General features: G+C 38.9%; 2 protein-coding genes across 9 annotated transcripts in view; both read left to right on the top strand.

Annotated features, from left to right (window-relative positions):
* Window positions 1-46: 46 nt before the first annotated feature.
* Window positions 47-17,367, top strand: CEP76 (centrosomal protein 76). 2 transcript variants are annotated; one of them, XM_042239312.2, is made up of 12 exons: window positions 47-239; window positions 870-1,025; window positions 2,072-2,153; window positions 2,756-2,980; window positions 4,130-4,315; window positions 6,459-6,556; window positions 7,123-7,251; window positions 8,660-8,848; window positions 10,893-10,939; window positions 12,073-12,406; window positions 14,804-15,021; window positions 15,411-17,367. In XM_042239312.2, exons 1-12 carry the CDS (start codon window positions 177-179, stop codon window positions 15,547-15,549), a joined length of 1,866 nt encoding a protein of 621 aa, XP_042095246.1. In that variant the 5' UTR covers window positions 47-176; the 3' UTR covers window positions 15,550-17,367. The 2 variants fall into 2 exon arrangements, with proteins under 2 accessions (XP_042095246.1, XP_014959165.1); XM_015103679.4 differs by having other exon boundaries at window positions 10,893-11,059.
* Window positions 17,368-26,538: 9,171 nt separating this feature from the next.
* SPIRE1 (spire type actin nucleation factor 1) overlaps window positions 26,539-27,808 on the top strand; it is a 142,387-nt gene continuing 141,117 nt past the window's right edge. For 6 of the 7 annotated variants that reach the window (XM_042239299.1, XM_042239298.1, XM_015103674.3 and 3 more), the window contains exon 1: window positions 26,539-26,874. In XM_042239299.1, coding sequence (XP_042095233.1) covers window positions 26,598-26,874 — 277 coding nt within the window. In that variant the 5' untranslated portion in view covers window positions 26,539-26,597. The remainder of the gene's footprint in view (window positions 26,875-27,808) is intronic. The other variant, XM_060405471.1, reaches the window with a different exon arrangement.

Raw genomic sequence — 27,808 nt, 5'->3', positions numbered from 1 at the left:
ACTGACAGGCGGCGCGGGGACAGCCTCGCCGCCGTTTGGAAACAGCAGTTGGAGCCGCCCGGTTCCCCCGCCGGCCTGACGCGGCCGCCCCCGGAGCGCGCGAGGCGAGCGGTCGCGGGCTCTGGCTCCGCCGCGGAGACGCTGCGGCCGCCGGCGTGCCCGACGGGGAGGCCAGCATGTCGCTGCCGCCGGAAAAGGCGTCCGAGCTGAAGCAGCTCATCCACCAGCAGCTGAGCAAGGTGAGGCGGTGAGGCGGTGAGGCGGCGGGCGGGCGGGGGCTGGGCCAGCGGGCACCGCGGATACGCGGGGAGAGGGCTGAGGGGCCGGAGGCCGTCACTTCATGGGAGGCGGCACGGAGGGGCTGTCGGTCCTCGGGGTCAGCCGGGGCTCCAGCCGCCGCCCCGTGCCGAGTGTTAGCGTCTCCCTGCCCCGCGGCGGTCCTGACCCCCGCCGCCTCCCCCAGACGCGTAAAGGGTCACTCCGTTAACCCTCGGCCACAACTAAAAGGTTGAGAGAGTTTACTTTTGGCCTTTGGTCGCTCCTCCGCTGCTCTGCTCTAGTCTCAAAAGACTGGTTTCAGTCGGGTGTTATTTGTGGGGAAGTGCTAGCAAATGTAATAGATAAGCTTAGAGCTTATTTTTAGAGTTAAAAATATTTATCCTTAAAGTTTTTTTCCTTTAAAAAACCTTACCTTTATTCTCAGTGAATTTCGGTAACAATCTCACACTGTTACTTGAGAAACCTTCCTGAGTTTAACTACTCTCTCATTATTATTATTTTGTGGTCAATATTTTGCAAAGATGTTAGCTAGTTGGCTATCTTTGACTGCTCTATGACGTTTTAAGTCCTAATGCGAGTTTTCTACCTAGATGGATGTCCATGGCAGGATAAGAGAAATCCTTGCTGAGACGATTCGGGAAGAATTGGCACCTGATCAACAACAGCTATCAACCGAAGATTTGATCAAAGCCCTTAAACGCCGGGGAATCATTGATGATGTGATGAAAGAACTTAATTTTGTTACTGTGAGTAATCTCTTAGAGCAAGACATTTGAGAGTCTTAAGTACATTCTCATGTTTAATACCACTCTTAGGGTCCAATTTGGGGCCTCTCTTTAGTGAAACTACTTTTTAAATAAGACCATTTTGTCTAGTAATATCTGTGTCTCAGGAATGAGCTACTTCACCCTTGAGTGGAGCGGGTAGGATTATGTATCAGTGAAACTGAAATTATGGACCTAATTATTCCCTTTACAGTGAGAGTTTTCTCTTATACTCTAGGTCTGAAACTTTAAGTGTGTATATTAGTCAAATTAGTTCACTCCAAGTGTATTTTTTCTAAATTAATATCCTGAAATCTTTCTACACAAAGCTTATTATTGAAGTAAACACATTGTTTGGTGCTGTGTTCTCTAAGATGAACAGATTGTTTCTTTAAGAAATTAATTGTCTGCATAAGAACTTTCAACTCTTTTCATATAAATAGGTCAGTAGTGAGGTGATGCCTCTCTGCACAAATTAGTAAGTAGGTCTTTTGAAAGTGAGGCAATAATGAGAGACTGTGACCTCAATACCTGGGTAACATAATGTGGAAATTGGATGGGCTTCATAATACACCAGAGAATAAGTATTTTAGTCCAGCGTCCTTTTTTGGTTTTTGAGGTTTATAAACTCATTTGTTATAAAAACTGACCTAGTAATAGCTTCTGCTGTGTGAATGTCACTTCCTTATTATAATCAGTTCTGTTCCTGGTGGAACCACAAGCCAGATGTCATATGAGGTTTGGAGAAAGTTTAACCTTCTGTAAAGTGTTAAAAATTTATTTTAGCATTCTGTGGACATGGCTTGAAGATCATGAATTCCTTCATGCTAGACTTTAGGAATGACTAATTAGCTGCATTATTGTTTCAGCAGACTTTTCATTATTCTGACTCTGCTAGGAAAGTTAGGGCATTTTGAGGGGGCTTTATCCTGTCTACTTTTAGTTCAGTTCTTAGTCCCATTATTGGCATTTTCTTAACTGTAATTTTTGTTTTCTAATTTGTTATGATTTTTTTTCTGCCATTCTAGGATAATGTTGATCAAGAACTCCCTTCCTCTCCAAAACAACCTGTTTGTTTTACTGACAGACAATCAACGTTATTAAAAAAAAGTATGTTTATTTCTTTTTAACATTAATTTAGTTGTGGATAGTATTGCATATAGATGTGCTATAGTGTTTTGTATTTGAGAGAAAGCATTTTGATTTTTTTTTCCAGAATGAGGTGCTTATGTTTTATGATAAATCATCCAAAAAACTTAGATTCTATTTTGCATGAAGTGTATCAAAGATTTAATGTATAGCTGAGTGGAAGCAAAAGCAGGACTATTTGTTTTTCATGTTTTATTAATATATTTTATAAATTGTACAGCCTCTTTTAATGGCAGTGTAATTATCTAATAAGTGTACTTGCTGAGTTGGTAATTATCCGAAATTATTTGTTGTATAAGAAACTAAAGAAAAAAAGATATTCTAAACCTTGGCTCTAACTCCTGTCTAGATGGAAGAAAGTAGCCAAAATATAAATCAGAAAAGGATATCCTATTATGTATTTTTTCTTCCCTGGGTATAAGTGAGCCTGGTATATAGTAGATTTGTTACTCTTCCTTTTTTTAAGTCTTTAGTTTTATTCCTGTCAAGTTATTTCCTGTTGTCTTGATCACATTGCTTAAGTTGATTGGCAGTTTCCTCATATGTATTGCTACACTTTACAGCTAATATTGATCCAACACGGAGGTATCTTTACCTTCAGGTTTTGGGTGGAAAAGCTTTCTTGGAACATCTGCAAGAACCTGAGCCTTTACCCGGACAAGCTTGTTCGACCTTTACTTTATGTTTACATTTTCGAAACCAACGTTTTCGTTCTAAACCTGTTCCATGTGCCTGTGAACCAGATTTTCATGATGGCTTTTTACTTGAGGTACACAGAGAAAATTTAGGTAAGGAGCAATAATAAACTGTCATTCAATTTTGTAAATTTTTGTTAGATCTTATTGCAGAACAACTTTAACAACTTTTGCTTAAGAGATTTATAATGGATGAATCTCCCCAGTCTTTTGTTTTGTTTTTTCCCTTACTGCTTTTTTCCTACATAAATTACTACTACCTACCATCTTGCTTTATTTTTGGCTAGTTTTCCTTGAAGGTTACTTTTGACTTTTAATGGTTGATTCTTTAGTAGTAAAAATTTAAATGTTTATTAGGTGGAGAATGAGAGGGGATCCTCTTCATTTCTGAAAGATGACTTGATTTACGACGTTAGTAACTTTTGCAAGTGAGAGTTTAGATGTTAATCTATAACTCATTTTTAAGACTTTAAAATTATGGTACTTAATTACTATGATTATTTTAGATTGTTTCTTCCTGTAAAGGTGTCATATCTTAGTTGTGGATGTCAAAATGTTTATATTTGTAAACTTAACAAAGTTGTAGTGTTATACATTCAGAATTTTGGATTGCTGAAATGGCTAGTGCACTACTAAAATTTTATTGTTTTTTACCCGGTGAAAAGTATTACCTTAATAAGGCAGTTACTGGCTTAAATTGGTAGCTCCAAGGTGCTGGATCTTTCACTTTTGTGTAGTTAATACAGTTTTGTTTCTTTTTTTTTTCCTCCCTAGAGGTTTAAGTTCAGGTCAGTTCAGTTGCTCAGTCATATCTGACTCTCTGCGACCCCATGGACTGCAGCACACCAGGCTTCCCTGTCCATCAACACCTGGAGTTAATTTAGGGATGAAGATATTTTGGGGAATAATGTTGACAGATTTCAAGGATTTTTATAGTGGTAGCATATACTTTATTTATGTACTTTTGAAGAATAGACTTAACCTCTTAAGAGGTCAGAAAACACCAATATGCATGAAGTGACTAGATAACTTGTCACAGTTCTACGAGTCTTCTGAAAAGTTAGCAACAGAAATGGGACCAAACTTTTATTCCCACTCTGTTGTGTGCTTTTGAGGCATTGCTGACTTATTCTGTTTGGTTTTATATGTTTATTATTAGTATCCTTTTCAGTGAAAATATTCTTTTACGTTGGCCTAACTGGATATGTCATGTGGTATAATGTTTTTGGTTTATGTTGCTAGGTGATGGAACTAGAATGGCTGACTCTACCACAATGTTATCAATAAGTGACCCAATTCATATGGTGCTAATCAAGACAGACATATTTGCTGAGACCACTTTGGTTGCATCCTATTTTCTTGAATGGCGATCAGTGTTGGGTTCAGAAAATGGAGTGACCAGTCTTACTGTGGAACTTATGGGTGTAGGTATGACGATTAATATCACTGCTACCTTTTTTTTTTTTTTCACATTTATTTATTTATTTATTTAATTTTTATTTTACTTTACAATACTGTATTGGTTTTGCCATACATTGACATGAATCCACCACGGGTGTACAAAAATCTGCAAGCAATAAATGCTGGAGAGGGTGTGGAGAAAAGGGAACCCTCCTACACTGTTGGTGGGAATGCAAACTAGTACAGCCACTATGTAAAACAGTGTGGAGATTCCTTAAAAAATTGCAAATAGAACTACCTTATGACCCAGCAATCCCACTGCTGGGCATACACACCGAGGAAACCAGAACTGAAAGAGACACATGTACCCCAATGTTCATCACAGCACTGTTTATAATAGCCAGGACATGGAAACAACCTAGATGTCCATCAGCAGAGGAATGGATAAGAAAGCTGTGGTACATATACACAATGGAGTATTACTCAGCCGTTAAAAAGAATTCATTTGAATCAGTTCTGATGAGATGGATGAAACTGGAGCTGATTATACAGAGTGAAGTAAGCCAGAAAGAAAAACACCAATACAGTATACTAACACATATATATGGAATTTAGAAAGATGGCAATGATGACCCTGTATGCAAGACAGCAAAAAAGACTCAGATGTGTAGAGCGGACTTTTGGACTCAGAGGGAGAGGGAGTGGGTGGGATGATTTGGGAGAATGGCATTCTAACATGTATACTATCATGTAAGAATCGAATCGCCAGTCTATGTCCGATGCAGGACACAGCATGCTTGGGGCTGGTGCACGGGGATGACCCAGAGGGATGTTATGGGGAGGGAGGTGGGAGGGGGGTTCATGTTTGGGATCGCATGTACTACTACCTTTTTATAGCCACAGTTTATAAGTACATTTTACGTTTTAAAAATGCCTTTGTAACCCAAGAGGGAAACATGTAGAAAGAATTTGTTGGAATTATAGCTGGACTCCAGTATCGGAGTCTGAGGAAGTGGCTTGAGTAGTGTGAATACTGAACTTCTCTGTCACTCCGGCCTTGTTTTAAGGGAAAAAAAAATTCTGGGAGATACATAAAGAAATCTTGAGGGTTTTTCCTCTCCAAATTTATTTGCTAAAAAGAAACTTAAGATTTCTTTACACAAACATGCAGGCATACACCATACATGATAGCTTGTACCCTGGCCCTGCCAGGGTAGGTTCTTATAGAATGTGCAGTAGATGTTCCTCTCACCTTATACAGGTGAGACAGGGGCTCCCAGAAGTGTTCACTTGCTCAGTGCGGGTGTCGTCAGTGTACCCTTGGAGATCAGGGTATTGTCATCATTGTGTCCCTGGGTTCTTGCAGATTCCCTGATAGATAATACATATTTGCTAGTGGAATGAAAGACAAAATAAATGCTGCACTGTTGTAACCACTACATATAATGGAATTATTTTGGTATTGAAATTTGATTACAGAGTTAAGCTTGACCGGTGGACAATAGACCTTTAGTAAATTAGATATCAATAGGTTAGACCCAGAATACATTTTACTTAAGTAAATAGTAGGGGAAAAGCTTTATGATAGGTGATTTATTTTCAAAAGAGATACCCATTGTTTGTTTTTAAATATAAGCCTAACACAATAACCATAGTAATGACCTGGAAATTTCTGATTTATCAGAGAAATATTAAGTAGTTATGTTGTGAAGTATATTTGTTTTCTAATTCTTGAAGTCCAGGTGTGGATTAAAAATTTGTACTCATATGTAATGTGAAAAATGGGAAGGGATAAATGGAAATTACTATATGCGGCAAAATGTATAAATCTTTTCTGAGAATGAGGCTTTAACAGTTACTTTGACTTTGTTTTTAATGAAGATAAAAATCAAGAATCATAAATCCTTTAGGTCTGAAAAAGTCCCTTAAAATCTGATTGAGAAGCTAGGAAAACAGGTAATCTTATAACTCGATAAAAGTCTTTGAACAAAATAAAAATAATTTGAGCTGGGGCTTTTTTAATATGAATGTAAAAGGTGAGTTTTGAATATTGTCTTTATTCCATTAAGTGATAAAGCACAAAATTCTCAAGTTATTTTGGTTAAGCTTTAATTGACTAAATATTACCGAGTATTGAAACTTCTGAAGTTACATTTATTTACATTTACAGGCACAGAATCAAAAGTTTCTGTGGGAATTTTAAATATAAAACTTGAGATGTACCCACCGCTCAATCAAACATTATCTCAAGAAGTAGTGAACACACAGGTAAATACTCCTGAATTTCTCTTCTTTGTGTGTTTTCATAAATCCTAGCAAGTGTTCTCTTTTTAGAAAATTATCATTTATTAGTTGTAAGCGAGAGAATGATAGTATAACATTATTTAGAAATTTTTGTCTGGGATCAAAAAAAGTAGCTCTGACTGGTATGGGGACTTCCCAGGTGTCTCACTGGTAAAGAATCTGCCTGTTACACAGGATACACAGGGGGCTTGGGTTTGATCCCTGTGACGGGAAGATACCTTGGAGGAGGCAGTGGCAGCCCACTGTAGTATTCTTGCCTGGAGAATCCCATGGACAGGGGAGCCTGGCAGGCCAGAGACCATGGGGTCACAGAGAGTCAGACATGATTGAGCACGATTGGCATGGAGACTGGATTGTCTTAGGAAGTGTGAGAACAGGGAGGCCAGTTAGGGGCCCTTAGGAATGAGAGATGATGGTGTCCTGATTGAGTAGTGCTAAAGAAGTAGGAGGTACGTAGACTTGTTCCATATTTTGTGATCATTATTGAAGAGAATGAATATAAATTGATAAGTATATTTTTAATTTTCAAGCTTGCTTTGGAACGTCAGAAAACTGCAGAGAAAGAGCGGTTATTTCTTGTGTATGCTAAGCAGTGGTGGAGAGAATATTTGCAAATTCGACCCTCACACAATTCACGACTGGTGAAGATTTTTGCACAGGTTTGTAAATTGTATGAGAAAAGTTTCACAGCTCTATTTGAGATTTACTGGTTGTAGACATCAATTTCAATTAACTTTAATTTGTAAAATGTATTTATTCCAGATAAGTGAAAATTTATTTGTAAAACAAAATGTTGATTTTGTAATAATCTGACAGTAGTAAGTAGGTGAGTGATATATCACAATCTTTGTTTTATTTTGCTTTTTATTTTCAGTTATTGTTTTTCTAAACCATTTTTTAATATGTTTAATTTAAATTAGATGAAAACTCATTTTGTTTAACTTGGAGTGTGTCCTTCATTGATACTTTGTACTAGATAAGTAGTAGAACACTTTGCAGTTTACATGTAAATTCAGCTTTCAGGTGCAGAATTGGAAGTGTAGGCATGTATTTTTTTGTTAGGTATTTTTTAAGACAAAGAGTATGACATGTAATAAGTCTGTTCAGCCAAGATCTCTAAGCTGATGACCAATCATATTTAACTATAGCATTTCAGTTATGTATCTCTGCCTCTATTTTTTCTGTATCCTAAGCCCGTTTTCTCTCATTAGTAAACCAACATAAATAATCAGATCCTTTTATAACTTCTGAGGAACCATTCAGATATTTTTCTATGTATTCAGTCTTGTGTAGGTGCTATGAAAGCATATGAGTGTAGTGTTGTGAGTACTGTGGCTCAGATCCTGTACATTTATGTTGCTTTTCCCTATACTCCCTAGCTTTTAGGACAGGCTAAAGGTGGTTCACTTTCTAGATGAGGAGCTTGGGAATGGAGGGCATAGTTGGTTGGTGATAGAAATGTGGGAATGTCTTTTGACTTCCTGACAGCCTTGTCTGTACATTGAAGGGAGTAGCGACACTGGGACAAGGGCAAAGAGAAACCAGCCCAAGGATAACTGGCTCCCCCTTGTTTGTGTAGTCTGGAGTGTAGTCATTCACTGCCCCATTGGACCAGAGAGGACAGGGAGGGAGGGGAAAGTGGGCCAGAGAAGTGGCCCATGGAAGAGCTGAATAACACCCCATGCCTTCTTTATTTGCTCATCCCTTGATGTCCACTTAGGTGTTTCCATGCCTTGGTGGTCGTGAGTGATGCTTCAGTGATGGGATTGGTGTGTAAGCTGTGTCTTTGAGACACTGACTTCAGTTGGTTTGGACATATATCCAGGGGTGGAGTTGCCAGGTCATATGATGATTTAAGTTCTTAATGTCGTAGGCTTTGAAGAGAAGTTATGAGAATTAAGAGAAAAATTGTATGTACAACACTCAGTAGCTTAGTGCTGGATGCAGGGTAAGCAAGTGCTCAAGCGGTGTCCAGGATTATTTTCTCTCTGATGTGTTCTGAGACAAAGTGTTAAGATTGGGAATGATTAACTGTCACTACAGATAATGTTTTCCCTTCCCCTCCAGGATGAAAATGGGATTAACCGACCAGTCTGTTCTTATGTCAAACCACTTCGAGCTGGAAGGCTTTTGGACACTCCAAGGCAAGCAGCAAGATTTGTCAATGTCCTTGGTTATGAACGAGCCCCTGTTATCGGAGGAGGAGGTAAACAGGAGCAGTGGTGCACTCTGCTGGCCTTTCTCTGTAGAAACAAGGTATCCTACACACATACTAGAACTAAAAACCAGTAACTTGTAGTTACTGTGAGTTGATGGTGTATTTGTAAAATAATTAACTTAGGAAAAAAGTATATATTGGGGTATTTTCTAATTTCCTGTGTTCTAAAATTGTTGATAGTATTATAAAAATTAGATTCTTTAGCATTCCAACTCTTTTGAAACAGAATGAAAAAAAATTTCTTTAATGTATTATTGCTTTGAAATAATTTTTAGTCTGAAGTTGTATAAGTAGTGCATATTGATATTCACAAGGCAGAGCTTACAGAATGGGAAAAACCACTTAGATTAGAAATTGATTGTCAATTGGAAGGATTTTATCTTAAGACAATTGAAAACAGTTAAACATTATTTATTGAAAAAATTATTTATTTCCAAGTTGTAATTCCCAAAAGTTGTATGTATAGATTTAAACTTAAAAATTTCAAATATAGTAGGAATATATTGTACATATTTAAAATTATTTCCCAAATAATTATTTTGTAAAACAAATAATCACCCCTTTTGATTCACTATTTTCTTGAGTTCATTTGAGGAGAAAGCACATCTTGAACTTTGAAAATTACTAAAAATATTTTTATTAGAAAAACATTAGTTTTATAATAGTGAAGGTGAAATTTCACCTATAATTCTATTTTTCATCTATTTTTATATTTTTATGTTTTTCTTCTGTGTATATATTTTTCCCATATTGATATAAATAGAATTGTGGGCCCTGCTTTATAAATTAGCTTTATGCTGTGAACATTTTCCCATGTGTTGCTCAGATACTATGATCTCCAGCTTTGAATGTCTGAATGAAATTTTTATTAGCTGATACGTGAAATCTCCCTAATGGTTTTGCCATCATAAGAACTGTTTCTTTTGGCTTAGTTAGGCTTGCTTCCAAATTTTTGATATCACTGTGAATGAATGTTTGCATTGAGTATCTTTGGTTGTATTGTTATTTTTTTCTTTTGAGATTTTTTCCTAATACAGAATCTCATTGTACAGAAATGACTGACTAGGTCTAAAAGGTTGGGTATTAATAGTTTTCAAAAGTCAGTTTAACATTTATCATATGTTGTTTGTTTTATTATTGTTAACTGAAAGACAGCAGTGTAGAGCTACCAGTGCAGAATTTGGGGGCCGAGAGCTCATCCCTCATTCTAACTCTGAAATCAGTAGTTATTTTGCTTTTGTATGTTACCTGTAGTCCTACACTTAAGTACACATCTTCATATAATTATAGCCTTACTGTGTAATATTTGAACAAGGTTTTTCACAGAAAATGGACATTTTCTATTATTTTTGTAGTTTTTGTAATTTTTTTTTAAAATTGTGAAAGTAATCTAACATTATCAAAGAGAGTTTACACAAGAAAAAGGGAAGCTCTATAAAACCTGCCCTAATGACAGGCATTGTTGTTTTTTTATCCAGTCATTTTTTTGTGTATTTCCTTAAAATGATAAAGTGTAGATATTTTTTAAATCATTGTTTTAAGTTTGAGTGTTTTCCCATTTATTGGAATTTCCTCCTATACGATCTGTCATCTTGTGTGTTCTTGCCCTTTAGCTGTTTATCTTTAAATTCTTACTGCTTTTGGGGGGACTTCCCTGGTGGTTAAGGGGATGAGGGTTTGGTCTCTGAAACTAAAATCCTACATGCCTTGAGGCCAAAAAAATGAAAACATTAAACAGAAACAACATTGTAACAGACTTAATACAGACTTTAAGAACAGTCAACATAAAAAAAAAAATCTTCAAAAAACTTACTGCTTCCATGTTGTATGAGTTCTTTGTAAACTATAGAATCTTGAAGTGTATGTTAAGACTGTCAGTTTTGTAGGCACTGACTTTGTAAAACAGGTGCTTCTAAAATGCACATTCTTTTTCCCCCCCTCATTGTTTTAGCTTAACACTGGACTAAATGATTAAAAGTAAAACTTTAGTTCATACTTTTTAATTGCAATTTTGTATTTAAATATTTAATGTGGAAACCATGTGAGAGAGTAAGTACTTCCTGTTACTCCTTTCATTTGCAGGGAGACTGTGAAGATCATGCCAACCTTCTGTGCAGCCTCCTGCTCGGGTACGGGCTGGAAGCTTTTGTCTGTGTCGGGACCAAGGCCAAGGGAGTGCCCCATGCATGGGTCATGACGTGTGGCACTGATGGGACTGTCACTTTTTGGGACAGTTTAACAGGACACAGGTCTGTCAGCCACGGATATTAGCATGAAAGTGTAAATGTTGTCAACTGTAGGTTCTGTTTTATTGATGGTATCAGAAGGCACATACTGATAATTTGCGATATGTTAAAAAAATTACCTCAAGATAGCTATGAACGTTCAAGCTAAGAAAATTTGTATACCTAAAATATTCTTTACCAACATGATACTAATAAAAGATAAATTATGCTTACTTTTAATTTTGTATAATTGGTATATAGTTTTGGCTTTTTTTTTGGGTGGGGGCAGTACCACGCGGCATATGGGATCTTAGTAGCCAGACCAGGGATTGGACCCACGCCTCCTGCAGTGGAAGCATGGAGTCTTAACCACTGGACTGCCAAGGAAGTCCAGGCATATGTTTTCTGATGATTGTTCCTAAGCCTAAAAATAAATTCAAGTTGTAAATCATTTCTTTTGAAAATTTGATGTGGTTACCAACTGCTTGTTGGTAAATCCAGTTTGCATTTTCTTGGTGTCATCAGATTTTGATAGATTGAAATGTTCCCTCCTTCCTGGAACATTCTCTTCCTTAGCTTCTCTCATAGCACTGTGTTTCAGCTTTTGTAATTCCTCTCTGGCTGTTCTCTGTTTTCCTTCATTTTGTCTCAGATGTGGGAGTTCTTGAAGGCACAACCCTGAACCCTTTTCTCATTTTCCTGGATTTTCTCTTTCCCTGGTTGATAATCATTTTAGTTAGCTGTGCCTAAAAATGTGTGGCTAAATTATTTTGTTACCTGGATAATGTTTGTGATCTTAATGCTATGCATGGAATATATTCTTATGTTGAAGGAATAAAATTGGTTTCTCTATCATAAGATGTGCCAGTCTATGTGGTATAATCAAATTGTGGAACTACAAGGAGAAACAAATATTAAATTCTAGTCTTGGGAGGTAGTTATGACCTTAAGTGTTAGAGTAATTTTTTCCTCAGTAAGCTGCTGTCATCTTAATTTCTGAGTTCTTACTATATAAAACTATGATTAACCTTTTTTAGGTACCTCCACAAACCTATCAACCCTGATGAGCCTCCAGCTGCTGAACAGCCCAAACCATTGTACCCGTATCGAACAATTGGTTGTGTTTTCAATCATCAGACGTTCCTGGGAAACTGTCAGCCCTCTGACTCAGTGGAAAGCTGTGTGTTTGATCTGAATGATGAGTCCAAGTGGAAACCTATGAGTGAGGAAGCAGTTAAATCCGTGTGTGCTCCAGGGGCCACCACGTCCCTTCCTCCCTTCCCTCCGCTGTGTGCGTCCACAATCGACGCTTCTGTGACAAGCAATGAGATAGAAATGCAGCTCAGGCTACTCGTGTCGGAACACAGGAAGGTAATTAACACTGAGGTTTGTGCTTTCCTGCATTTTTGTCATGTTTATGTATTTAAAGGATATATATTTTTTTGGCATGTAAAATAATTTCAATCACTATTCTAGCCCTAAATAAAACAAATTCAGTCCCTTCCTTTATGAAGGTTGTAGTTTTGAAAGTCAGAAGAGTAAAACTCTGAGATTGAAAACTTTCTGAATTCACCAGTACTTACAGAAATTATTATATCCTTGTTCTTATAGGAATGAAGAACTGTGGACTTGTTCAGACTTTTGTGAATACTAACTACTGTTTGGAATTTCTCTTTGTACTTATTTAAATCATTCCCCATTGACAATATTGGGTTACATTTTTTCATTTTCATTTGTTTTCCAGGTTTGTTTAGTTGTTTTGTTTTTCTGTTACATTAAACTAGGTAGATATAAGATTATAGCCTCATGGTGGCTTTGCTTTACATTTCCCTGATTACTAACAAGATCAAGCTTCTTAGTAGCCATTTAGATTTCGTGAAGGGCCTTAAAGGAAACAAAAAAGCACTGATCATAATGGAAAAGATTAGTGTATGTTAATAACTTACTTTCATCAGAAGAAATCATTAAGAGTGAAAAAGCAGCCTTGGAGTGGTAAAAGTTGCTTGCCACGCATACAATCAACCAAAGGCTAGAGTCCAGAACTTCCACAGAAGGTTGATTTCTAATTCACCTTTTGGGATTCCCTAATACTCCCCTCCTTGGGTGAGCCCTGATTCTCATGTTCCTTGAGACCATCAGCGACACTCTTGAGTTATCAGCTGTGTTCTCTGGGCTCCCAGTTCATCTTAGCTTTAGCCTCTGAAATCTTCTTACCTACTTGCCAACTTCTCAGGGTGTTGAGGAGTGTGTTTTGGGAAGTATTGAATATGGCACTTGTAGTGTGTTTCCAGCAGTAGTTGGGCCGGGGCTCCATCTCCTACCTCCATTGCTTGTATTGCCTTTTACTTTCTTAGCTCCTGTTTGAAAATGAAACTGACATTTTATTTTTTATTATTTTTATTTTATTTTATTTTTACTTTATTTTACTTTATAATACTGTATTGGTTTTGCCATACATTGACATGAATCCACCACGGGTATACATGCATTCCCAAACATGAACCCCCCTCCCACCTCCCTCCCCATAATATCTCTCTGGGTCATCCCCGTGCACCAGCCCCAAGCATGCTGTGTCCTGCATCGGACATAGACTGGCGATTTGATTCTTACATGATAGTATACATGTTTCAATGCCATTCTCCCAAATCATCCCACCCTCTCCCTTTCCCTCTGAGTCCAAAAGTCCGCTCTACACATCTGCGTCTTTTTTGCTGTCTTGCATACAGGGTCGTCATTGCCATCTTTCTAAATTCCATATATATGTGTTAGTATACTGTATTGGTGTTTTTCTTTCTGGCTTACTTCACTTTGTATAATTGGCTCCAGTTTCATCCATCTCATCAGAACTGATTCAAATGTATTCTTTTTAACGGCTGAGTAATACTCCATTGTGTATATGTACCACAGCTTTCTTATCCATTCATCTGCTGATGGACATCTAGGTTGTGAAACTGACATTTTAATACATTATAAGAACTACTTGTTTAGAAAAAAGAGAACAAAGCTGAGCTGGATGCCATAGATGGTTGCTTGCTAAGTTAATGGTGTCTATAAGCCCACAGGTAAGAGTCACAGGAAGAAGATAAGTGATCCCTACTTGAAACCAGTTATAACAGAATGTGAGATTAGATCTGTTATAATAATCAAAATATTTAGAATTTTTAGTTTGTAGCATTAAAAAAATTACATGTCAAGGTAGCAATGGTTCATTTGATGTCATAGTGAAATTATAATTGCCTTCAGCATGTCTTAAGCTCCCAGAGGGCCTGTAGCTTCTGCTTTTTGGTGTCTTTTACAGAATAAATGCTCAGTAAATATTTGAGTTTAATTATATGTGCAATTTGTTGACATTTCTCCCCAACTACAGTTCAGTTGATAGTGGGAGTAATCAGGTTAAGCAGATTCAATCTTGTGAAAGTCTTTAAAGTTAAATAAAATTTGACCTCAGAATTCCTTGACATGTTGTCTTCCTCAGTAGGACAATTCCTTATGGTCTTTCCTTGTGGATATTAAGGGAGTTCAGCATTTGCAGCCTTCACTAACATCATTGCATTGGCTGCCTTTTGTTATTTCTCTAAGAAGTAAAACCTGATACCTGTTTTTCCTTTTATGATTTTTACTTCTTTGTATCCTTATAATAATTAATAGGAAGTTAAGAAAATTATGACAGATTTTAAAAATCTTTTCTTGGCATACATTAAAATAATCAACATTATAATTAGTTTCTTTAAATATTGTATTTTGCTTTTTCCATTTCAATTGCTGTAGGACCTTGGCCTCACTACTGTCTGGGAAGACCAGCTTTCTTATCTCTTGTCACCAGCTCTGGCGTCTTATGAATTTGAGCGTACAACAAGCATATCTGCGGGCAATGAAGAGTTTCAGGATGCTATCAGAAGGGCTGTGCCTGATGGCCACACATTTAAAGGGTTCCCAATACACTTTGTGTATAGAAATGCGAGGCGCGCGTTTGCCACATGTCTTCGGTAAGGTGGAATTTATGATGTCTTGGTGTTTTTAACATAATTTCAGTGAACACTTGGCACTAATTTAGGAATGACTTCAGAGTCACACAGGGAGCTTCTGTAGTGACCTGTCCTCTTGCCTCAGACTCTGATTCATTAGGGCCAGAGTGTAGCTCTGGAGAGCTCAGGGTCGTTTTTCTGCCAAGGATCACTGATCTTGTCTAGTGTAATTTAAAAAACTTAATTGGCTATGAGGAAATAGTTTATAATTTGAATAGTTTTACCACAGTTGCAGAGTCCTTGATAACAGAGACAGGATTTTTAAAAATCATTTTCAATACCCGACTTTCTTGGAAATAAAGTAAAACCTAAATTCATTTCTTAATTGAATCCATTTTCTCTCTTCTAAGGTCTCCTTTCTGTGAAGAAATCATCTGTTGCCGTGGAGACCAGGTGCGCCTGGCAGTTCGTGTCCGCGTGTTTACTTACCCTGAATCTGCTTGTGCTGTTTGGATCATGTTTGCTTGTAAATATCGCTCAGTACTATAGGACTAAGTTTCTATAAGACTATACCTGTGTTTTATTAGAATTTTACACATTGTGTTGATAATAATACTAGGTGTTTTGAGGTTCATTACTTTAAAAATCACAATCTGGCTTCGATGTCATATTTAACTTTTATATAAGCCTCACTAATAATGTTTGAAAAGTATCATGATGTGTGTTTAAAAATTAAGGATGAAAAACTTGTATAAATTTGAGAGGATGGTAGTATAAATTAAGTGTTTATCTTATTTTAATAAATACTACTTTGCTTATAAGTAGTCAGTAGTTTAAATATGAAAATAAAATTTACTTAGTTTTCTTTGCATTAACAGGTAATCAGAAAGTTATTTGCCTAAGGATTTGAGCCATAGTGAAGTTAATACGATCATTATTTTTCATAGAGTAATGGGATTATTTTATATAAATTAGGAGAAATTAACTTCACAACATTTATTTATTACATAGATGAAATGCATTTTGATGAATTTACCACTTTCGTGGTTTACTCATAACTACAGGGATATTTGTGACTCTCTAGAGAGTTATGGGAAGACATGGGTGCAGGAGCAGAGAAAAAACTCATACCAGAAAAGCATTATTATTAGTAACAAACCACACATGAAAGTATACAAATAATTTATAAGTATTTGTTAGTTTGATTCATTGTAAAAGTGAATTGTGTATTTTATTATTTTTTTTGCTTATTTATTTTTGAATTATTTTAGAAAAAATTTATTATACCCTTTAGTTGTATGTTGAAAATTGTTTTCTATAATTGATATTGGCAGTCTGTTGCTGATTTTCTGTGGTCACAGCATTCTTTACTAGCCTCTCGTGGAGTTTATCTTTTGAAATCACAGTTTTTGTTTCTTTCTTTTCTCTTTATGATAAAAGCATCCATGTGTATGTGGTGAATGTAAATCAGAGAATCATCATGTGAGGCCACTGAAAAACGAGCATCTGTGAGTGCCTCCATGCTGATGTTTGTTTTTAAGTTGAGAACAGTGCACTTTGAAGAGGCTGTAGTGGTTTAAACTTTGTGAGAAGCTGCCTGATGGGATTGCCTTGCCATCCACCCACCTCTCTGTACAGCTCTCATTCTTTCCTGCAACCACTGGGCTTCTTATGAAAGTGACTATACCAAGTGGCTGTGCAAGTTATGCTTTTCATTGCTAATTCAACATGGCAAATAAAATGATATTTTAGAAATTAAAATCTAAAGATACTCTAAAATTTACTTTTTAATTTTTACATATGTAATTATTTATGATATAACTTGTTTTAAAAGTCTGAAAATAATCTCTCATACCAATTTTTATTGAAAATGACCAGAAATCAGAAGTTTCTTGAGACTGACATGACTTTAGAGAATCAGCAAGATAAGAATTAAGACTTTTTGGTCTGTTACCAGAGTTACTTGCAAAGCTATCAACAGGAAAAATGGCTTGTAATTTTCAGCTTTTGGAACAAACTATTTGTGAGGCATGTACTAGGAGGCAGACTGATACATGAGATCATGGCTGTGTTTTCTTTGAGGCTGAGCTTCCTGCATTACTGTGCCAGAGTAACACATGTACTTGTAATGCGCCTTTGGTGTAAATTCTAAAATAAATTTCCTTTTTACGCACTTTAATAGAGCCTGGCATGAATTAATATTTTCCTTTAAAGATGGTTTATTTCCAAATATTATTTCAGTCTTTTTGTCACTAGAATTCTGCTACTCTTCTTACTAATAATTTCTTTTTAAAAATTAAATTTACATTGTATATTTAGCTCTGTCATAAATTGTTTTTCTATTAAAATTGTAAACTTTTAAAAATATAATGCTTCTAATGTGTTCATTTTGACAGTATGTGCACTAACATAGTTCTCTAGACATATGTAATATATAATAGTTATTTATATAATAGAATGTCAGAAATTAGAAACTTCATTACTCAAGCATAAACTTGTTGAATAAAACTTATAAAATTCAGTTTCAACTAACTGAACACTCCAGGTGCCCTTAAGATTGTTTCTAACAATGAGGTGGAGATTTTTAGCTATGATCAAAAACATCTTTAACCTGTCAATTCTGGGAGGTACACACATTTGAAAACCATTTTTCTACTTCTTAACAAAGACAGGAGTTGAGTCAAAAATGCAGGCTTTATATTTGAAAAATAGTGTTGCTCATAAAATAGTATCCTGTGCTTGATATCTAACCATTAGAAGGCATTAGTTAGTGAATGTGAGTTGCTTAAACTAATTAATTCACACTTTTGGTTTCTAATCAAAATAGATTAGACTACAGTTTCGTAATTTTTTTTCTTTACCTCAGATAACAGTTTTGTACTTTCTACTTTAGGTAAGTACAGGAGTTAGATCTGTTTTTAACATGCATGTACCTTTTATACCAATGAGAGTGGCATTGCTTTCCAGCCATTGGTAGCTAAGAAGTTATTTGAGACTAGCCAAAACCTGTGTAAAATCTTAACAAAATAACCAAACACATTAAGCTAGAAAGCATCCAATTTTGAAGAACCTTTCCTATAGCTCATACCACACTCTGTCTAACGTGCAAGTTCAGTTATAATCACCAACTCGTATTCCTGCTGTACCAGGCGGTTCTGCTGTGCTGGTACCTGAAATTTCAAGTATCACTACTTTGTTATAAGTTTTGAAATTGGGAAGTTTGAGAATCTTCCAACTTTGTCCTTCTTCAAGATTGTTTTGGCTGTTTGGGGGTACTTTGCAATTCCATATGAATTTTATAATCAGCTTGTCAATTTCTACATAAAGGCAGGCAGGGTAGTAGGGTTGTCTCAAGTTTGTGCCTTGTTTTGTGGAGTGTCACCGCCTTAATGAATGCGAAGTCTTAGGATCATGAGTTGCCTTCATATTTCTTTTAAATCTTTAATTTCCTTCAACGGTGTTTTGTGGTTTTCCAAGTGTGAGTTTTATACTTCTTTTGTTACATTTATTCCTATTATTCTTTTTGATGCTCTTGTAACTGGATTTTTTTTTTTTTTGGATCGTTAATTGCAGGTGTATAGAAATAACAACTGATTTATGTGTATTGATGTATCCTGCAACCTTGCTGGACTCATTTTTTCTAACAGTTTTTTTGTCTTTTGTTGGATTCCTTAGGAGTCTATACACAATCATGCATTTTGTTAATACTATTTTGTTGAGGATTTTTGTGTCTATATTCATAAGTGATACTCATTAGTAGTTTATTTTTCTGGTGTCTTTGGTTTAGTTAAAAGATGTTAAATTGGAATCTTCAGCTTTTAATAAACCTGATCATAAGAACTGGTTAAATAGATTGTATATTTTAAGTAGAGGTTATTTTAAATATGGTAAATGAAATTAATTCAATAGTTCCTTCTTTGTAATTTTCCATGGAAATACTAGGTTCTTTTTCAAACACATGTTCAGGATTAATTGCAGTCTTCTTGAATATGTCTTTACATGGTATATTTTTATTCTAAAATACATATAATAAGATTCTAATCAGTTGGTATTCTACTTAGTCACCAACTAGTGATTGTTAGAAAATGCAAGTTTTTGTGCTGTAATCTGTACAGGTAAGACCTGATGGAGGTCTCATGTCTGACTTGATAACTGTAACAACAGCAGGCTGCTCTGTCTGGGCTGAGACTCATTTGCCTGTTTGTAAAATGGGATTATGGGAAGGGCCCTGCCTGGAGTTGTGGGTAATCCCTTGTCATCTTTTACAACACATCTTTTATGTTATAAACTCTTCTTAGTTATTTTACACATTTTTAGGTGCTTTGAAAGAGTTTTCAGTTTTAATGTTATATTTAAAATAAGGCAAATTTAAGATGCTAAGTATGTGCTGTTAGGCGTTTAATTTTCTCATGTTCGTTTCATTGTCTTGCATGAGGACATTTTTTACTAAGTGGAAAAAAATCAGTGTAGGTATAAATAGGTGAGAATTTCAAATATCCCTAGATGTGCTTGTAGGAATGTTTTATAAATAAATGTCTTCTATCTTATGTGTTAAATCAGAATAAAGGTTGTGAATAGTTGGCATAAAGTATCTGGGTGCTGACTTCACTGCTCTGCTTTAGATGAGGAAAGTTGACCCAATATTTATAATCCTATAACATAAATAAAATTAAAGTTTACTTCTGCTAAAAAGAAGATAATCTAGTTAAAACTGAAAACTTAAATGGCATTTTGAAAGTGTTACAGGTGAAGAATGATCATTACTTACCGAATCTTGCAAGGGAATAATAATAATACCATTAAAAGAATAGTTAGGAAGTTTGTTTAAAATATTGGAGAGCTTTCGGTTGAAATCTGGGAATCATATCTTTATGGATTTCAATGTCAGCGATTTTCTTCTAAAGATTCTTTAAAAGGGTTTGATGACTAGGCAGAAAGTAGGAGCAAGGGTTGCACTTTCAGCTGAGACGAATGAGCATACATAGCAAGTAGCAGAAAGGAAGACATTGTGCTCCATGAATGATCCTTGAGAAAGGATCACAGGAATTCAGGTTCTCAGGACAGTGAGTGAATAGACATGAAAATACAGCTATATCCATAACCTTGCACAAAAATCACCAAGGCAAGGCTTAAAAGATAACTAGAAGGTGGTTCATTCATTGCTCAATTTAATTAAAAGGCAAACCATATGTGTGTTGGTTATGTGTTGACTTTGAAAAAGAAATGAGCCTTTCATGGGGTCAGAGAAAAACTCTAGACCTGAGGGCAGCTCCACCTTTTATCTGTGTACATTAGGGGAAAAGACTAGGTTTTTGGAGTAAAAAGAAAGGCCCAGTTTTCTTTCTTTCTTTCTTTTTTAATAAAGATATTAACAGAGGTTTGAAAGAAAGTTTAGCTTCGCCTTATCAGTAAGGTATGACTAGTCTGAAAATGGATTATGTCTCTTTACCTTAAACAACCTGAAATTCTGGTCTCTTAAAAGTTTCGTTGAGAATTCTATATTTTCAAGAAATTACTGTTAAACATAAACATCTTTCTGTCAAATACAGATATTTTTGTACTGTTGTGTTATTTTCTATTTCCCACTGGGATTAAGAAGTTAAGCTACTGCTTAGCTTTTGAAATCCAGTGAGAACTTTAAGGTAACATGGCTAAAACAGAGGATCTGGAAAGCTTATGTTATAGGAAGTAAATTTGGATTACTTTGGCAACTGGCAGTAATTTAAATCATATAACCCCTGCAGATTCAAATTTCCCTAAGAGTGAAATAGTGACTTGGCTAAAAACTTAGGTCTCTTCCAAATCAAATCTTAACTAATTGAAGCTAATAATTAAACTAACATTCATGATAGGAATACCATCTTTCCTTCTTTTTTTTTTTCAAATTTTATTTATTTATTTGGCTGCTCCGGGTCTTAGTTGTAGCATGTGGGATCTAGCTCCCTGACCAGGGATTGAACCTGGGCCCCCTGCACTGGGAGCTCAGAGTCTTAGCTATTGGACCACCAGGGAAGTCCCTACCATCTATCTTTCTTTCTTGGTTTAGAACTACTGTTTCAAAGAAGAATCACATTAAGAAGTTGAAATATAACTATTGTTTGACCTTAGGTTTTCCAGAGTCCCCCATGGACATACCAATATGCTACTATTCATATATTTCACCTCACTGCTCTACTTTTCCTCATTTTTTATAGGTGGGTGTGTAACTTCATCTCATCAAGGTGGGTTAGGTAAACTTATATGATACAGAAAATGTTGTGGGAAAACACTGGTTTACATTTATAATTTAGTAAAAGGACAGTAATGGATTTTTTTTACATGTTTTCCGATAATCATATTTCTTTACCATAAGAAAAGAGCTAATTCTTTACAAGTTTATAGACTTGAGGAAAACAATTTTGTTGTGTTCTTACCTGGGCCAATGTACTTCTAGTTCTGCATATAAGGTTTGCATGACTAATTTTAAGGATTTTTGGTTAAACTTCAGTCTGATAACCCAGTGACAAGAGATGAGTTTCAAATTGCATTTAGAATTGTTGATAGAATTCCCCTCCTTAGAGGAGTGATCATGTATAGCCTTTGATGGGGATGGAGTCATGTAGATGGTGGTGAAGATGAGTGCTCTGGGGGTACTAAAGTGCTGATGAATTCATCAGGGAGAGGGGGCATCACATCGTTTATTTAAAGTGTTTAAACTATCAAAAGTTTAATTGCTGCCGCTGCTTAGTCGCTCAGTCGTGTCTGACTCTCTGACCCCATGAACTGAAGCCCACCAGGCTCCTCTGTCCATGGGGATTCTCCAGGCCAGAATGCTGGTGTGGGTTGCCATTTCCTTCTCCAGGGGATCTTCCTGACTCAATTGATCATATTGGCAGATACAAATTTTATAGCATCTGCTTTTTATTGTACTCTTGATTGGTGCAGGTGGGATGAAGTGTCAGGACTTTTTTTGTGCTCTGGGCTAATTGAGAGAGATGTTTTAGTGCAGCAGAAAGAGCTGGGCTGGTCAGAATGTCTGGATCCCAGTCCTGCATCTTTAGTCACCAGCCCTGTGTTTTGTTGTGTTTATGATGTCATCTGTAAGATAAATAATGTCTGACCTTCAAGTTGTATAAGTGAGGAAAGCACTTTGAAAGTATAAAAAAAAATCACTGTAATGTTATAAGGTATTATAATTGTGGGCAGAGAAAATTTAGGTGATAACACTGAAAAAAAAAATGCTGTTCTATTTTTTTCCTTTCTGGTGCACTTTTCTAGGTGAATGTGCCTCTTAGGAGCAGTTATCTGAGAGTGTCTGGGATAAGCGTGGGCTGCACAGGCAGCGTGTCCCCCGAAAGGCCGTGCTCCCTGAAAGACTCGGAGCAGCTCAGCCAGCATGTCCATGTCCAGAGTGTGAAACACGAAGTACATTTATTCTGCGAAAATGATAAGTAAATATAAGATGATAAAACATCTCAAGGATTCCATTGTTTAATAAATATATAACAGCAAAATCAATAAAAACTAAAACTACATTCAGAGTAACTAACACAGGCCACCACTTTTCACAGACGTCAGCATCTGAAGATGGCATTCAAATGTTGATCTGAGTTGTGCAGACATTTTAACTACATAGAGTGACTTTTTAAAGGTAGTGAAGCCACAGAATAAGAAAATCAATGACAGAAATTGGAACAAAGTAAACTGTACATAAAGATGTTTGAATCTTTGAATTTGAGTTGAGAATGAGAAACTGAGAAGGTTCCGAGCTACACCACAGTGTTGGTTGAACCTGCAGAGGTGGTGTCAGCCTCTGAGAGCCTCTGAGTTGTCAGTGGTCACTTTCTAAGAGTCCTGGGGGTGATAGACAGTTGGGGCTTATCCAGATTGCAAAGGGTTCTGAAAAATCATATAAAAATTAGTACAATTACACTCTGTATAAAAAAGCATCAAGTGTTTGGGGGTATACAATGAATGGATTTATAACAAGATAGCTAGGATTTTTAAGGATTTACCTTTTACTTTTTCTGCATACAGAAGGAACATCAAACATTTAACTAGTCATCTTCAGTTCAGTTCAGTTCAGTCTCTCAGTCATGTCCGACTCTTTGTGACCCCATGAATCGTAGCATGCCAGGCCTCCCTGTCCACCACCAACTCCCAGAGTTTACTGAAACTCATGTCCATCAAGCCGGTGATGCCGTCCAGCCATCTCATCCTCTATCATCCCCTTCTCCTCCTGCCCCCAATCCCTCCCAGCATCAGGGTCTTTTCCAGTGAGTCAACTCTTTGCATGAGGTGGCCAAAGTATTGGAGTTTCAGCTTTCACATCAGTCCTCCCAATGAACACCCAGAACTGATCTCCTCTAGGATGGACTGCTTGGATCTTGCAGTCCCAAGGGACTCTCAAGAATCTTGCCACAACTTAATTCCACATATGCTCACAAAGGCAAGAAATTTAAACACAATATATCAGTAATGAATTTGGCAAAAATAAAAGCCCTTCTGTTGTATGTAATATTGTATATTCCTGTGATTTAGTGCCAAAATATTTTTCTTGCTAAAATCTATTCATATTTAAAAAAATTATCACTTAGGAAGGGAAAACAATCCTGTTGTGAATCTTTTTAAAGACTACATCTTTTAAAGTTAACATTGAAGGTTAAATATGGATTTCTTTTCCTCACTTCCGCTCTCTTCTTTCTGTCATTGTTCTCCTGAGATTTATTTACTGCCCTATGCCAGGATTACCAGGTGTCTGGCTCATGGGTTGCTCAGTTGATTAAATCATTTGGTGGTGTTTTTTTTTTTTTTTCAGTTCAGTTGCTCAGTCGTGTGTGACTCTTTGCGACCCCATGGACTGCTGCACGCCAGGCCTCCCCGTCCATCACCAGCTCCCAGAGTTTACCCAGACTCATGTCCATTGAGTCGGTGATGCCATCCAACCATTTCATCCTCTGTCATCCCCTTCTCCTCCTGCCTTCAATCTTCCCCAGCATCAGAGTCTTTTCAAATGAGTCAGTTGACCATTATCAGGTGACCAAAGTATTGGAATGTCAGCTTCAACATCAGTCCTTCCAGTGAACATTCAGGTCTGATTTCCTTTAGGATGGACTGGTTGGGTCTCCTTGCAGTCCAAGGGACTCTTAAAAGTCTTCTCCAACACCACAGCTCAAAAGCATCAATTCTTTGGCACTCAGCTTTCTTTATAGTCCAACTCTCACATCCATACATGACTACTGGAAAAACCATAGCCTTGACTAGACGGACCTTAGTCAGCAAAGCAATGTCTCTGCTTTTTAATATGCTGTCTAGGTTGGTCATAACTTTTCTTCTATGACAAGTGTCTTAATTTCATTGCTGCAGTCATCATCTGCAGTGATTTGGAGCCCCCCCAAATAAAGTCTGACACTGTTTCCACTGTTTTCCCATCTATTTGCCATGAAGTAATAGGACTGGATACCATGATCTTAGTTTTCTGAATGTTGAGCTTTAAGCCATCTTTTTCACTCTCTTTCACTTTCATCAAGAGGGTTTTTAGTTCTTCGCTTTCTGCCATAAGGGTGGTGTCATCTGCATATCTGAGGTTAATGATATTTCTCCCAGCAATCTTGATTCCAGCTTGTGCTTCATCCAGCCCAGCGTTTCTCATGATGTACTCTGCATATCAGTTAAATAAGCAGGGTGACAATATACATACAGCCTTGATGTACTCCTTTTCCTGTTTGGAACCAGTCTGTTGTTCCATGTCCAGTTCTAACTGTTGCTTCCTGACCTGCATACAGATTTCTCAAGAGGCAGGTCAGGTGGTCTGGTATTCCCTTCTTTTTCAGAATTTTCCACAGTTTGTTGTGGTTTTTTGAGGAAGGACAAAAATGTTTGTGACTTTAGGCTGTAATTAAGTGCAACACTGCAGCAATATCTCATAAGGCCAGAAGATGGTGCTATTGTCTATCAAAGTAGACCATTCCTCTGTTTCTCAGTATTACTCAAAACCAGTGCTTTAGGGGCCTCCCTAGAGGCCAGTTATTAAGACTCCAGGCTTCCATGGCAAAGGGTTGGGGTTTCATCCCTGGTAGGGGAACTAAGATGCCACGAGGCAGAGTCAAACAAAAACAAAACTAATAAAGTCATCTGTATTCTCAAAATTCACACGGGGTCTAAACTTTTAAAACAGCAAAAATTTAGCATTAGTTTCTATGTTTTTAATCAAGAGGTTTTGTATATCTACATCCATCCTATCTATGTCATCATGTAAGGAATTAGACCTTTGTCTTTTTGGGGATGTGGCACACACAGTGCATTTTTTACAAATTGGATTATAAACCGGTAATTAAGTGACATTACTTCAAAGGTTTGTTTTGTATATCTTGTAATGAAATTAGAGTGCCCAGGGAGAAGCTTTTCCTTCCTCTTTCAAAGTCTTATCTATTCTTGCTTTTTGTCTTCTCCCTATTCCTGCTTTATGTACTGTGGTGTCTTAGGCATTAAGAATCGACTTGTATTAATAATTTCTACTATAAGATGCAGTTGTTGAGGGTGCAATATCTAACACTGCACATAAAACTGCCTTAAAATGTTTATTGGTATTTACCATTAGATACATACCTTACTGATTGATGCTTTCAACTCTGTAAGTTTCTCATACAGGACTAGTCTGAGAGTGGAGTGTTACCAATTAAACTCATTTGCCAAGGAGCGATTGTTTTATCCAAGAACTCTCTTTTATCGCACACTTAATGGTCCATCGTGGCCCATGAGGATTTTTTTCCTTTTCTTCTATGGCTAAATGTCCGTGTGATAGCGGTTCATGAGGTGTGAACAGACTGGGTTAGCTTGGCTATGTAGGCGTGTGGTCACTGGGAACACTATCTTGGTGAAAAGTTGTACAAACGTCACAAACGAATCTGAAGGATGTCTGCGATTGTTTGCTACAAGCTTGTACCCCAGGCCTTGATCCGTGCGCTTGGGAGAAGCCAGTGAGCAAAATCCATAAAGACCCTGTCCTGGGGCTTCACTCCCTCGTGAAGTTGGGAGCGGAGAAGGAGGTTATCCGAGCGTACGGTCCGGTGCGTTGATGGCGACAGTACCCAACGAGCAAAACAGGACGCGAGGGGAGAGGCCAGGCGACTACGAAGTCTGTCCCAGCGTGGAGGCCGGCGTGGGTGTGATGCAGGTGCGACTGCAGGCGAGGGGCGACTCCTGGCGGCGGGGCCAACCTGGGGGCGGGGCTCGAAGTGCGCGGAGAACCCCGGACAGAGGAGGGGCGGAGCCAGGCCGTCCGTGGAGGCGGGGTTATGGGCGGGGTGCTCCCCTGGGGCGTGGCTTAGAGGGCGGGGCGAACCCCAGGGCTGCGCGCCGCGGGGCGGGGCCGCGGGCGCCATTGCGCCGCTACCGGCTGGCGGTGGTTTCGTCAGGCGCGCGGGCCCACGCCTAGTCCCTCGGCCCTCCCCCAGCTCAGTTCTGCAGCCCGGTCCCGGCCAGGTCTCCGCCCTGTCCCCGCGGCGGCGCGCGCGGCACGTGGGGCGGGGTTCCGGGGATGAGGCGGCGGCGGCGCGCAGAGACGATGCTCCGCAGCTGAGGAGACGCGGCGCCCCGAGCGCGGCGCCACCCGCGGGATGGCTCAGCCGGTCGGCCCGGAGGGCGGCGAGGGGCCTCCGGACGCCGGGGCGGCCGCGGGCTCGCAGGACGCGCTGAGCCTGGAGGAGATCCTGCGGCTCTACAATCAGCCCATCAACGAGGAGCAGGCGTGGGCCGTGTGCTACCAGTGCTGCGGCTCCCTGCGCGCCGCGGACGCCGGCCGCCGCCAGCCCCGCCGCCGGGTGCGCTCGGCCGCGCAGATCCGCCTGTGGAGGGACGGCGCCGTCACCTTGGCGCCCGCCACCGGCGACGCGGGTGAGCCGTCCCCCCCGACCCCCTTCCCCAGCAGGAGGCCCGCCGCGGGCCCTTTCCCCGCCGCTCGCGACCCTCAGTCCCCAGCTCCGGACCCCGGACCCTTCTTCCTCGCGGCCCCCATTTCCCACGGTCCACGGAGGACCCTCACCCGGGCGCCGGCCCCACCAGGACCCTCCCCTACCCCAGCCTTCGGCCCTTCGACCTGGTTACTTCTCAGTCTCCCACTGGAGGACCTTGGCCGAGGCCCCGGGCCCTTCCCCCACCGCGGTCCCCCATCTCCCACGGAGGACCCCCGCCGCGCCCCGGGCCCTTCCCCCCAGCGCCCCCTCCCCCGCCCCGGGAGGCCGGGGACGCGGGCCAGGTCTGCGGCCGAGCGCCGCGGGAGTGGGTTGGTGCGTGGGCGAGGGTCTGGAGGCGGCCCCGGGAGGGGGCGTGGGTCTGAGGGTCAGTTTGCGGCCTGTCGAGGCGACCAGCCGGCGGCCGGCGGGGGAGGAGCGGGGTCGGTCGTGGGACGCGCGCTCGTGCGGCTCGCGGCCGAACCCAGGTGGGATGCGCTCGGCGCTGCCCAGGTTCGCCCGCACCTGGTCCCCGGCCGCTGCGCCTTCGCGGGAAGCTGTCAGCAGATCATGGTTTTCAGAGATGGACAGCGATATTCCCTCGGTTGGAATTGTAAAGAAATCTGAGCCCTGAGGGGAATTCTGCTATTTGGGGAGAAATGAAGAGACTGGTTAAAAACAGACAAACAATATAATACGATTTCCCTGTACGTTAAAATTTATTGTAATGAAAAACAGGCTTGTAAAGTAAAAAGTTGACTGGATGTCAGATAGAATGGGTTTTACTTAGGTTATTATCTAATGTAAAGTAAAAAGTTGACTGGATGTCAGATAGAATGGGTTTTACTTAGGTTATTATCTAATGTAAATTCTTTGGG

Source organism: Ovis aries, chromosome 23 (assembly GCF_016772045.2).
Source record: "Ovis aries strain OAR_USU_Benz2616 breed Rambouillet chromosome 23, ARS-UI_Ramb_v3.0, whole genome shotgun sequence".
Taxonomy (NCBI): domain Eukaryota; kingdom Metazoa; phylum Chordata; class Mammalia; order Artiodactyla; family Bovidae; genus Ovis; species Ovis aries.
Note: the sequence above shows the minus strand (reverse complement) of the source record. Positions and strands in the feature narration are given on the sequence as shown.

Excerpts from the sequence above, each read along its gene's own strand:
- CEP76 (XM_015103679.4), top strand. The coding sequence starts at position 177 with ATGTCGCTGCCGCCGGAAAAGGCGTCCGAGCTGAAGCAGCTCATCCAC. Across the intron at positions 8,849-10,892 it reads CCTTTCTCTGTAGAAACAAG|GGAGACTGTGAAGATCATGC; the intron begins GTATCCTACACA and ends TTTCATTTGCAG. Across the intron at positions 15,022-15,410 it reads GCGTTTGCCACATGTCTTCG|GTCTCCTTTCTGTGAAGAAA; the intron begins GTAAGGTGGAAT and ends CTCTCTTCTAAG.